Source organism: Oncorhynchus tshawytscha, linkage group LG22 (genome assembly GCF_018296145.1).
Source record: "Oncorhynchus tshawytscha isolate Ot180627B linkage group LG22, Otsh_v2.0, whole genome shotgun sequence".
In the NCBI taxonomy this organism is placed as follows: Eukaryota; Metazoa; Chordata; class Actinopteri; order Salmoniformes; family Salmonidae; genus Oncorhynchus; species Oncorhynchus tshawytscha.
The window spans coordinates 6,429,265-6,442,487 of record NC_056450.1 but is presented as its reverse complement, the minus strand read 5'-3'; the positions used below and the strand labels follow the sequence as shown (position 1 = coordinate 6,442,487).

At 40.9% G+C, this 13,223-nt stretch overlaps 1 protein-coding gene across 1 annotated transcript in view; it reads right to left on the bottom strand.

Moving 5' to 3' along the window:
- Nucleotides 1-13,223, bottom strand: part of LOC112221635 (copine-9-like) — a 111,666-nt gene that overhangs the window by 61,675 nt on the left and 36,768 nt on the right. Inside the window, exon 4 of the mRNA XM_042303613.1 lies at nucleotides 12,102-12,205. Coding sequence (XP_042159547.1) covers nucleotides 12,102-12,205 — 104 coding nt within the window. The remainder of the gene's footprint in view (nucleotides 1-12,101; nucleotides 12,206-13,223) is intronic.

Genomic DNA, 13,223 nt, shown 5'->3' with positions numbered 1-13,223 from the left:
GCTTTAGGTTCATCCAGATTATGATGAAGCAATGTCAAATTGATTGTACACTGCTCAAAAAAATAAAGGGAACACTAAAATAACACAGGTCTGGATTTGGAGTCACACTCAAAATTAAAGTGGAAAACCACACTACAGGCTGATCCAACTTTGATGTAATGTCCTTAAAACAAGTCAAAATGAGGCTCAGTAGTGTGTGTGGCCTCCACGTGCCTGTATGACCTCCTACAATGCCTGGGCATGCTCCTGATGAGGTGGTGGATGGTCTCCTGAGGGATCTCCTCCCAGACCTGGACTAAAGCATCCGCCAACTTCTGGACAGTCTGTGGTGCAACGTGGCGTTGGTGGATGGAGCGAGACATGATGTCCCAGATGTGCTCAATTGGATTCAGGTCTGGGAAACGGGCGGGCTAGTCCATAGCATCAATGCCTTCCTCTTGCAGGAACTGCTGACACACTCCAGCCACATGAGGTCTAGCATTGTCTTGCATTAGGAGGAACCCAGGGCCAACTACAGCAGCATATGGTCTCACAAGGGGTCTGAGGATCTCATCTCGGAACCTAATGGCAGTCAGGCTACCTCTGGTGAGCACATGGAGGGCTGTGAGGCCCCCCAAAGAAATGCCACCCCACACCATGACTGACCCACCGCCAAAGCGGTCATTCTGGAGGATGTTGCAGGCAGCAGAACGTTCTCCACGGCGTCTCCAGGCTGTCACGTCTGTCACATGTGCTCAGTGTGAACCTGCATTCATCTGTGAAGAGCACAGGGCGCCAGTGGCGAATTTGCCAATCTTGGTGTTCTCTGGCAAAGGCCAAACGTCCTGCACGGTGTTGGGCTGTAAGCACAAACCCCACCTGTGGACGTCGGGCCCTCATAACTCCCTCATGGAGTCTGTTGCTGACCGTTTGAGCAGACACATGCACATTTGTGGCCTGCTGGAGGTCATTTTGCAGGGCTCTGGCAGTGCTCCTCCTGCTCCTCCTTGCAAAAGGCGGAGGTAGCGGTCCTGCTGCTGGGTTGTTGCCCTCCTACGGCCTCCTCCACATCTCCTGATGTACTTGCCTGTCTCCTGGTAGCGCCTCCAAGCTCTGGACACTACGCTGACAGACACAGCAAACCTTCTTGCCACATCTCACATTGATGTGCCATCCTGGATGAGCTGCACTACCTGAGTCACTTGTGTGGGTTGTAGACTCCGTCTCATGCTACCACTAGAGTGAAAGCACCGCCAACATTCAAAGGTGACCAAAACATCAGCCAGGAAGCATAGGAACTGAGAAGTGGTCTGTGGTCCCCACCTACAGAACCACTCCTTTATTGGGAGGGTGTCTTGCTAAATGCCTATAATTTCCACCTGTTGTCTATTCCATTTGCACAACAGCATGTGAAATTTATTGTCAATCAGTGTTGCTCCCTTAAGTGGACAGTATGATTTCACAGAAGTGTGATTGACTTGGAGTTACATTGTGTTGTTTAAGTGTTCCGTTTGTTTTTTTGAGCAGTGTATAATTGTATAATTAATTCATGAACACATACACGGCTGTCTGAAAAATGTTTATGTAAAACAGAGCAGTAGCTGCGTTTATCTGTCCGGATCAAATTCCATTCTGTGGCTTTGGCTAATATACGTTGTTTTTTTGCTGTGTTATCGTTTGGTATTGTTTTGGTATCGAGAATCATGATGGTATCGAGTATTTCGATATACTAAACCTGGTATCGAAGTCAACATTCTGGTATCGTGACAGCACTAGTGATAGGGGAGTTTCTTGTAAATAACAGATGTTGGCGTTATTCTTTTTCAAAAAAGAAAAATACCTGAATTATTTTTGGCTGGCTGCACAATTCCATTTACATTCTATGTCACACATGTTAACAGTATGTGTGTGTGTGTGTGTGTGTGTGTGTGTGTGTGTGTGTGCGCAGAAGTGTTAAACTTCAAATGGGAAAATCTTTCTTTAGGGCCAAATTTTAGCAAACAAAAAAATTAGGACCGTTTGACAGTCCTAGTAAAGACCCATCCCAATATCAAGTTGTGGATAATACTGACGATATAAATAGATTAAAGCTTCAGGCATTCTAAATCAGGGGTCTCCAACCTTTTCTAGCATGAGAGCTACTCATTTTTTTCTTCTTTTCAAATAAGCACATTCTTCTCTTCCCCAGGTCTTTAGTGTAAAAGAGAAAGTAATGTTTTCTGTCAATACACCTAGTAAAATAATGGTTATTAAAAACTCTAAGTGGGACCTTATAAATGCTGTGATTTCCCCCCCCATGTTATGTTGTATATTTTCCCAGAATACGTTCTCAGTTTTATTTTTCCTGGTTTTAGTATGTTATTTTTTTTCACACCCCAACTTACAATTGTTCATCGAGAAACAACGAAAATGGATGTTCTGAGTCCAAGTCAATACTTAAATCACATCAGAATAAAAAAAATTTATAGGTCTGGAAGAAACTGGCTTATTTTGTTTTTTGTGTAATCCCCCTTAATTTTGCATCTAGCGAGTGATGAATGTGCCGTTTTGGCGATGGTTCTGTATTGCTACTGCTCATTCATGGCAAAGTTTGCAAATAACTAATTATGTACTTCTGCCAGGTAAGCCTACTTTGCAGTTAACATTTAATTGACAAGGTTAAGACAGGTTAAGACAGTTATCACATCAACTGGCTACACATTTATTTATTTAACTTTTATTTAACGAGGCAACGACACTAGGCCAATTGTGCGCTGCCCTATGGGACTCCCAATCACAGCGGCTTGTGATACAGCCTGGAATCGAACCAGAAAAATACAACACTAATACATCCTGATTAGATGAGTATTCAACACCCTGATGTTCAAATCACTTTTTTTTCTCTAAGAGCTTTACAAACCTGGATTGTAAAATATTTGCCAATTACTTAATTTTTTTACTCTTCAAGTTCTGTCAAGTTTGTTGTTGATCCTTGCTAGACAGCCAAGTTTTGCCATAGATTTTTCAGGTCGATTTAAGTTAAAACTGTAACTAGGCCACTCAGGAACATTCAATGTAGTCTTGGTAAGCAACTCCAGTGTATATTTAACCTAGAGTTTTAGGTTATTTTCCTGCTGAAAGGTACATTTGTCTCCCAGTGGCTATTGGAAAGCAGACTGAACAAGGTTTTCTTCAAGGATTTTGCCTGTGCTTAGCTCCATTCCGTTTATTTTTATCCTGAAAACTCCCCAGTCCTTGCCGATGACAAGCATATCCATAACATGATGCAGCTACCACCATGCTTGAAAACGTTAAGAGTGGTAATCATTAATTGATTTGCCCCAAAAATAATGCTTTATATTAAGTACAAAAGGTTCATGTTTTTGCCACATTTTTTGCAGCATTACTTGTGTCGTATTGAAAATATTAGGAATGTTTTGGAATATTTTTATTCTGTACAGACTTCTTTTTACTCTGTCATTTAGGTTAGTATTGTTAAGTGACTACAATGTTGTTAATCTATCCTCAGTTTTCTCCTATCACAGCCATTAAACTCTGTAATTGTTTTAAAATCACCATTGGCCTAATGGTGAAATCCCTGAGTGGTTTCCTTCCTCTCCACCAACAGTGTTAGGAAGGATGCCTGTATCTTTGTAATGGAGTTAATAACTTCACCATGCTCAAAAGGATATTCATTGTCTGCTTTTTTTATTTTACCCATCTACAAATAGTTGGTCTTCTGTGCGAGGCATTGGACAACCTCCCTGGTCTTTGTGGTTGAATCTGTGCCTGAAAATCACTACTCGACTGAGGGACCTTACAGATAATTGTATGTGTGGGGTACAGAGATGAGGTAGTTATTCCAAAATCATGTTAAACGCTATTTTTTTCACAGTGTGTCCATGCAACGCATTATGTGACTTGTTAACCACATTTCTACTCCTGAACTTATTTAGGCTTGCCATAACAAATAGGTTGAATACATAGGTACAGATCGAAATGTACAGTATGGTTACCAGGAGGAAAATAGGGGGAGGGTCATGCTTTTTCAATTTCAGTCAAGGGGAGGGTTTACTATTTTTTTTAAATCTAGACCAGGGGAGGGTCATGTAATTTGTAATTGATGAAATGTCAATATTTCTCAGTGTTTTAGAATTTATCCCAGATGTCGCCTCTCATGTCTGATTCTCCGCTGGTTTCTCTCACGGTCTTCCTCCTCTTCATCTGAAGAGGAGAGGTGAGAAGGATCGGAGGACCAAAATGCGGCGTTGTATGTGTTCATGGTGAATATTTAATTAAAGAAAGTACTGAACACTGAATACAAAAACAATAAACCAATAACGACCGTGAAGCTATAAATGAGACCTGTGCTGACACAAGCAACTAGCATAGACAATCACCCACAAACAAACAGTGCAACCCAGGCTACCTAAGTATGATTCTCAATCAGAGACAACTAATGACACCTGCCTCTGATTGAGAACTATACTAGACCGAAACATACAAATCCCCAAATCATAGAAAAACAGACTGCCCACCCCAACTCGCGCCCTGACCATACTAAATACATACTAAACAAAGGAAATAAAGGTCCGAACGTGACAGTTTCACAATATCAATAGGCTACGAAGTGCATGATCGGAAAAGCACAGAGCAGAATTATATTTCTATCTAGCTAGTGTACATAAAACTTGGCTGCATTACACACTGCAATGGATACTCCAACCCTGAGCCCTGGCCTGCTCTTGCTGATCAAAAACTTTTTGGTGTGCTGCTTAAGCAATGGCTGTGCTGTGAAGGGCTATGGTGGCAGTTCAGGAGGAACATAAACTATAGGCTAGTCTGCGCGCAATATAATATATTTTTGGGTCTAGGCCTAATCAAAAATAAATAATCAGAAGGAGCTTTTGACTTTTTGTAAACTTTTTGGTGTGCTGCTTAAGTCACCGGTTTTCTAGTCACCACCGATCCCATGTTTCATTATGTCCTCCTGAACTGCCACCGTAGCCCTTCACAGCACAGCCATTGCTTAAGCAGCACACCAAAAAGTTTACAAAAAGTCAAAAGCTCCTTCTGATTATTTATTTTTGATTAGGCCTAGACCCAAAAATATACTATATTGCACGCAGACTAGCCTATAGTTTATGTTCTGTTCAGTTTGAAAAGGAGAGCGCAAAGTTGAGATGGAGGACTGGAGGTCAACTATGATAGCTTGCTACTACAATAGATTTGATTAAACACAATATGTTTCTTGCCCATGATGTATTTATCAGAGTTATTGACCTCATTATAAAGCCAGATTCGACTAATTTACATTGTGGTACTAAAACTTGAAGCAGCAGCCGGGGCACAATCAATCGGAAATGGGCAGCTCATGGTGCTGAAAGTAGGCTAATTCAAGTAAGCATAATTAATTTAAACCGTCTTCCTTTTAATTAGACTTTACAATTAGACTAACAACAATAGTGTCACGACTTCCGCCGAAGTTGGTCCCTCTCCTTGTTCAGGCGGCGTTCGGCGGTCGACGTCACCGGTTTTCTAGTCACCACCGATCCCATGTTTCATTTTCGATTTGTTTTGTCTTCATTATACACACCTGGTTTCCATTCTATAATCATTGTTCCCTCTGGTTTCCCCCTTGGTTTTGTGCGTGTTTGTTATTGTCAAGTTGTCTTGTTTTGTGACCTGGATTATTTAGTCTCCTTTATGGAATATTGTTTTTGAGTAAAGTAACGGTTATTACTCATCTCTGTGTCCTGCAACTGACTCCGCCTTACCAGCATCACCTAGACATATGACAAATAGGGCTTTGTGTTGGAGTCTATTTCTTCCTATTTAAGAAATAAGATGTAGGCCTACCTGTTTGACAGACGAAATTAGCCTATGGCTGCTCTATCCATAGATTAGCCTACCTCCATATTAGTGAAGGGCTGTTAAATTAAAATCAAGACTCAAATTGAGGGGGTATGAGAGGGTGCCATAGGCCTAGCTTTTATTAAAGAAACTGGTAAAAAAAAAAAGAAAAGTACAGGACTACCCCTTGTTAGCTTAAGAATTTTAAGAAAATAAAACTAATTTGTTTATATAAAGTGACCTGTAACAGCGCTTTGGTCCGGGATGCTTCATGCTAGAAACAAGCTGTAAAATACCCAGGAATGTCAGGTTCTGACCATAGTTCTGTTATTTTAATCTTTGTTTTAGTATGGTCAGGACGTGCGTTGGTGTGGGCAGTCTATGTTTGTTGTTCTATGTTGGTTTTTGTGTTCGGCCTAGTATGGTTCTCAATCAGAGGCAGGTGTCGTTAGTTGTCTCTGATTGAGAATCATACTTAGGTAGCCTGGGTTTCACTTTTGGTTTGTGGGTGTTTGTTTCCGTGTGTTTGGGCCACACGGTACTGTTTCGGTTTTGTATATTTCACGTTTATTATTTTGTTCCAGTGTTCAGTTGTGTTTTTGAATAAATCAATATGGACACATACCACGCTGCGTTTTGGTCCGATCCTTACTCCTCCTCAGACGAAGAGGAGGAAATCCGTTACAAGGAAAGACGTTACTCCGATGCATATGGGGATATCAATGTTTTGTTCTTTGACATTCAGAGGCTGACTTTGCTTTAGAAGTAATCTAATTTTGACACTATCAATTGATTAAGCTATTAACTTTCTGTACAATAGAAGATGTTTAAACCCAGACAGCTTTTAGGGAAAAACTTGTGACCTTTTCACATTGGGTTAAGCCACGTAAGAAGAGTAGCCAGCAGTTAAAGCTTACATTTTTTTCTGTGCCAGTAGGCCTATTCTGTCTGGGGTGGAAAAGTAAAGTACCATGCTCGGATTCGTAATGACGTCTCAGATTTGAAAACAGGGACAGTTTTGTTGCAAACAAGACACCGATTTGGCATTGGAGCTCATGCGGTGGGGGAGATCTTTGTGGGCTATACTCAGCCTTGTCTCAGGGTGGTAAGTTGGTGGTCTGTTGATATCCCTCTAGTGGTGTGGGGGCTGTGCTTTGGCAAAGTGGGTGGAGTTATATCCTGCCTCTTTGGCCCTGTCCGGGGATATCGTCAGATGAGGCCACATGTCCCCTAACCCCCCCCATCTCAGTTGCTAGTATCTGTGCTGCAATAGTCTATGTGCCGGGACTTGGGTCAGTCTGTCCTATCTGGTGTAATTCTCCTGTCTTATTTGGTGATGCCCCTTGGTTTGCTGCTCATGTCCCCTCTTGGGCCAACCGTTCAATGTGCTCGTTGGATTGTGGGACCCTGTGTGAAGTTCTCCTGTAAAAATAGTTGTGGTATTATCTATTCCAGGAATTATTCCACTTTCTGGGAAATGTTGATTTGAATTGCGACTGAAGTCTTCCATCCCGTTTAATCTTTCAGTAATGATGTCTTTTTGTTCATCCGCATTTTCTTTACACGGTTAACCCAGTTTCGGCCTCCACATTTTGAGGTTCAATCATACAATTATGCAGTTGTATATTTCTGCCACGAGCAGCAATGCAGATATTGAGATGAGCGAGATGTAAGATTTAGCTCTCACACAGCCACACAGTTTAGACGATGTTCAGTTTAGAAAGACAAAAAAACAAAGCCTACTGTATATCGTTGACTACATTAAAGCTATAATGGCACCTAGGTAATCTTTATCTAGATCTGGAATAAGAGGTGGGGGTGGCTTACCAGCAAAGCCAAGTGGATGTAATGACAGCACATAATCAATGTGATAAATGAAAAGGCTTGAGCTGGATCTATGATTGGTAAGCCCGTTATGGTGGCTCCCTGAATGACAACCTGTGAGAAGGACTGAGGCACTTGGCTAACCCTGTGTTCTGAAAGAATAACAAAGAAGCAAAGAAAATGCTTGAGACAGATCATTATTAATTGGTCCTATGTATAAATTAAAGGTTTATTTTAGCTTCTTAGCCTAGCCAGAATTTTTATATTTTTTATCAGATAGAATTGAATACAACACTACAGTATATAATTGAAAAGCATCAATCTGGTCGTTTTTACAAAAATATACACTTCTAGACACATGATGCCGACAGTGCCTTCGGAAAGTATTCATTGACTTTTTCCACATTTTGTTACGTTACAGCCTTATTCTAAAATGGATGAAATATCATTTTTTCCTCAGCAATCTACACACAATACCCCCAGAATAACAAAGCGAGAACAGTTTTTTATTATTTGTGCAAATTTATTACAAATAAGAAACAGAAATGCCTTATTTACATAAGTATTCCCGACCCTTTAATATGAGACTTGAAATTGAGCTCAGGTGCATCCTGTTTCCATTGATCATCCTTGAGATGTTTCTACAACTTGATATGAGTCTGCCTGTGGTAAATTCAATTGATTGGACATGATCTGGAAAGGCACACACCTGTCTATACAAGGTCCCACAGTTGACAGAATGGAGAAAAGGTCCCACAGTTGACAGTGCGTCAGAGCAAAAACCAAGCCATGAGGCTGACGAAATTGTTTGTAGAGCACTTAGACAGCTTTGTGTTGAGGCACAGATCTGGAGAAGGGTACCAAAAAATGTCTGCAGCATTCAAGGTCCCCAAGAACACAGTAACCTCCATCTTTCTTAAATGAAGAATTGGTCAGGGAGAACCCGATATTCACTCTGGCACAGCACACATTTTCACATCACGTCTGGAGGAAACCTGGCATCATTCCTACGGTGAAGCATGGTGGTGGCAGCATCATACTGTGGGGATGTTTTTCAGCAGCAGGGACTGGGAGACTAGTCAGGATCAAGGGAAAGATGAATGGAGAAAAGGTCCCACAGTTGACATTGCGTCAGAGCAAAAACCAAGCCATGACACACTGAGCGTGACACACTGAGCGTAAATATATTTGTAGTGTCTTATCTTTCGCACCCCCCTCAGTCCTTTTGTCTAACAAGCCGCCATGCCGGTTTAGCCCACTAGGGTACATTTCCCTATCATTTCCTTGTAACCATATCTACTTCTACTGTGATTATTTAGTTAGTAAATAAATTATTTAAGACAATTGATGTATGGATGATTCATAGTGAAGACTGGGTTCGTGCAGATAACCAACAATTTACAACGTTTGGAATGAGACTAACGTGAGGTAAAGAATAATTCATTAATTAGAAGACTAATTGATCAGATATTAAAATATCTGAAAGTTATATTAGGAAAATTATAACTTTGTAATCTGAATATTATCTCTGGTGCCCCGACTTCCTAGTTAATTACAGTTACATGATTAAGTTAGTTTAATCATGTAATAATAATTACAGAGAATTTATTTGATAAAAACAGGACACACCTATTCATTCCAGTTTTTTTCTTTATGTTCACTATTTTCTACATTGTAGAATAATAGTGAGGACATCAAAACTATGAAATAACACATATGGAATCATGTAATAACCAAAAAACTGTTAAACAAATCAAAATATATTTTATATTTGACATTCTTCAAAGTAGCCACGCTTTGCCTTGATTACAGCTTTGCACACTCTTGACATTCTCTCAACCAGCTTCACCTGGAATGCTTTTCCAACAGTCTTGAAGGAGTTCCCACATATGCTGAGCACATGTTCACTGCTTTTCCTTCACTCTGCGGTTCAACTCATCCCAAACCATCTCAATTGGGTTGAGGTCGGGTGATTTTGGAGGCCAGGTCATCTGATGCAGCACTCCATCACTCTCCTTCTTCAAATAGATATGCAAATGTGATATTTCAGTTTATTATTTTTAATACATTTGCAGACATTTCTAAAAACCTGTTTTTGCTTTGTCATTATGGGGTATTGTGTGTAGGTTGATGAGAGAAAAAAACAATTCAATCAACTATAGAATAATACTGTAACGTAACAAAATGTGGAAAAAGTCAAGGGGCCTGAATACTTTCCGGATGCACTGTATGTGAATGCATTGCATTCAATGGGGGGGGGGGGATTAGTGTCACAATATTGATGCCTATAGATAGGCTTCACAGACATGATGCTTAAGTTAATACATTGCATTCAATGAGATTGATGCATAGATATGGATAGAGTAGTTGACACATAAGTCAATTGCATTCATGTCTGTCAGTTCTTTCTCTCTCTCTCGCTATTCTCTAATCATCTAATCTCTCTCTCATCCCTACTTCTTTTTCTCTCCCTCTCTTTGCCTCTCTCTCTCTCTCTCTCTCTCTCTCTCTACCTCTTCTTTATCCCACCTCCTCTTCTCTCTTCAACCCCCTTCTTCCATCCCTTTCACCCTCTCTCTTTCTCCCTCCTGTTTCTCCCTCTCTCTATCTATCTATTCTCTAACTCCCACTCTCCATCTCCAGTTTTGTGCCCCCTCAGGCTCTTGCGGTGGGGGAGATCTTTGTGGGCTATACTCCGCCTTTTCTCAGGGTAGTAAGTTGGTGGTCTTTTGATATTCCTCTGGTGGTGTGCTTTGGCAAAGTGGGTGGGGTTATACCCTGTCTGGTTGGCCCTGTCCGGGGGTATCGTTGGACGGGGCCACAGTGTCCCCAGTATCTATGCTGCAATAGTCTTATGTGCTCGGGCTTGGGTCAGTCTGTCTTATCTGGTGTCCTGTGTGATCTTAAGTATGCTCCCTCTAGTCCTCCAAACTCTTTTTTGCTTTCTCTCTTACCCCTCCTGGAGGACCTTGGTGCCAGCCCTAGGACCATGCCTGACGACTTCTGGCTGTCCCGTCCCCAGTCCTCCTGGTCATGCTTCTGATCCAGTTTTCTAAATGCGACTATGGAACCCTGACCTTTAACCGGGCACAGCCAGAAGAGGACTGGCCATCTCTCAGAGCCTGGTTCTTCTCTAGATTTTTTCCCAGGTTCTTGCCTTTCCAGTTAGTTTTCCTTAGACACCATGCTTTTACATCTGCATTGCTTGCTCTTTGGGGTGTTGGGCAGGGTTTCTGTATAGCACTTTGTGACATCAGCTGATGTAAGAAGGGCTGTATAAATACTGTATAAATACATTTATAAATACATTTAATTGATTCTATCTCTTTGCCTCCTTCTTTTGTTCCCTCCCCCCTCCATCTCTCTATCTATTCTCTAATCCCCCCTCTCCATTTCTCTCTAAAGGAGGTAGAGCGAGAGAGACAAAGGAAGAAAAAGGGAGGTAGAGAGGAGGAGGGAGGGAGACAAAAAGAGAGAGAAGAGAGAGGGAGAGGGCGATTAGAGAATAGAGAGTGAGAGAGAACCAACAGACATGAATACAGTTGGCTTATGTGTCAACTACTTGATGCATATCTATGCGTCAATCTTATTGAATGCAATGTATTCACTTAGGCATCATGTCTCTGATACTTATCTTTAGGCGTCAATAGTGAGACACAAATCTTCCCCCCATTGAATGCAATGTATTCAACTAAGCATCATGTCTGTGAAGCGTATCTCTAGGCATCAATAGTGACACTAATCTTTCCCCCATTGAATGCAATGTATTCTCTTATTCTCTTATTCTCTTAAATGGCTCCAACCTAAGTGTATGTAAACTTCCAACTTCAACTGTATTTCAGAACCTCATCTTTTCAAGTCAATCGCAAAATAATACACTTGTGTCTGATCAGATATTAGCAAATTAATAGATGAGCTTATTTGCCCAGCCAGATGTCAAGGAACCAAATATATAGACGGCATTTCAATGAAACTAAAACAAAACGGTTGGATAACTTTGGTAGTTTCAGTAAGCAACATAATGATAAATGCCTACAATAGCATTAGCCTACTTTATTCCAATATTTTTTGATATTCATTCCCACAGTAATTATTGATTGATCCATCCAGTTGTGGTTGAGAAAACATGCATGCGTAGTGGTGGGCTTTGCGAAGTGATGGGACCTGCCTCGTAAAGTTCAGAACTACCACAAGGATGCTAACAACCTAGTAATGGGCGCTACCAAGCAACCATCATTATGAAGCTTCACATCTCATGAACCCGCATTGCTTAAACAAAACTTAGCTACGAGTCTTACTTTTGTTTGGTGCAACAGGTGTAAATTCTGATCCCAAAGTCGGGTGTAGCTACACCCGACCTAGCATTTAAGACCGATTTGTTTACACCCAACTGATGAAACCAGCTCCAAGTGTCTAGAAGTAGGTATTTCCCAGTTGGCATGGAGACCGAGAGGTTGGTCACTTACACATCAAAGCGGAGGTTCTGCTTCTCTTCAAAGAAGAAGTCCAGGAAAAACTTCCGCACAAAGTTTGGATTCAGCGTGTTGTCAATCACCTCTGTTCTGCCAAACTAAAACAGAAGCCAGGGAAAGAAAATACAGAGGTGACAAAGTGATGCTACGTGTAACAGAACCTCCAATTTCTGTTTAATCCACCAGAAAAGACAGAACAAATATTACAAGAAATATTAATGGTTAAACTCAAATATACTACTTGATACAAAACAATTATTTTTGGATAGACACTACCGTTCAAAAGTTTGGGGTCACTTAGAAATGTCCTTGTTTTTGAAAGAAAAGCACATTTTTTGTCCATTAAAATAACATAAAATTATCAGAAATACAGTGTAGATGGGCAAAAGAACAGAATCCCGGAGTTGCCGCTTCACTGTTGACATTGAGACTGGTGTTTTGCGGGTACTATTTAATGAAGCTGCCAGTTGAGGACTTGTGAGGCGTCTGTTTCTCAAACTAGACAGTCTAATGTACTTGTACTTTTGCTCAGTTGTGCACCGGGGCCTCCCACTCCTCTGTCTACTCTGGTTAGAGACAGTTTGCGCTGTTCTGTGAAAGGAGTAGTACACAGCGTTGTACGAGATCTTCAGTTTCTTGGCAATTTCTCACATGGAATAGCCTTCCTTTCTCAGAACAAGAATAGACTGGCGAGTTTCAGAAGAAAGGTCTTTGTTTCTGGTCATTATGAGCCTATAATCCAACCCACAAATGCTGATTCTCCAGATACTCAACTAGTTTAAAGAAGGCCTGTTTTGTTGCTTCTTTAATGAGCACAACAGTTTTCAGCTGTGATAACATAATTGCAAAAGAGTCTTCTCATGATTTTAAAATGATACACTTGGATTAGCTAACACAACGTGCCATTGGAACACAGGAGTGATGGTTGCTGATAATGGACCTCTGTACGCCTATGTAGATAGTTTCTTAAAAATGTGCCGTTTCCAGCTACAGTAGTCATTTACAACATTAACAATGTCTACACTCTATTTCTGATCAATTTGATGTTATTTTAATGGACAAAAAAATGTGCTTTTCTTTCAAAAACAAGTACATTTCTAAGTGGCCCCAAACTTT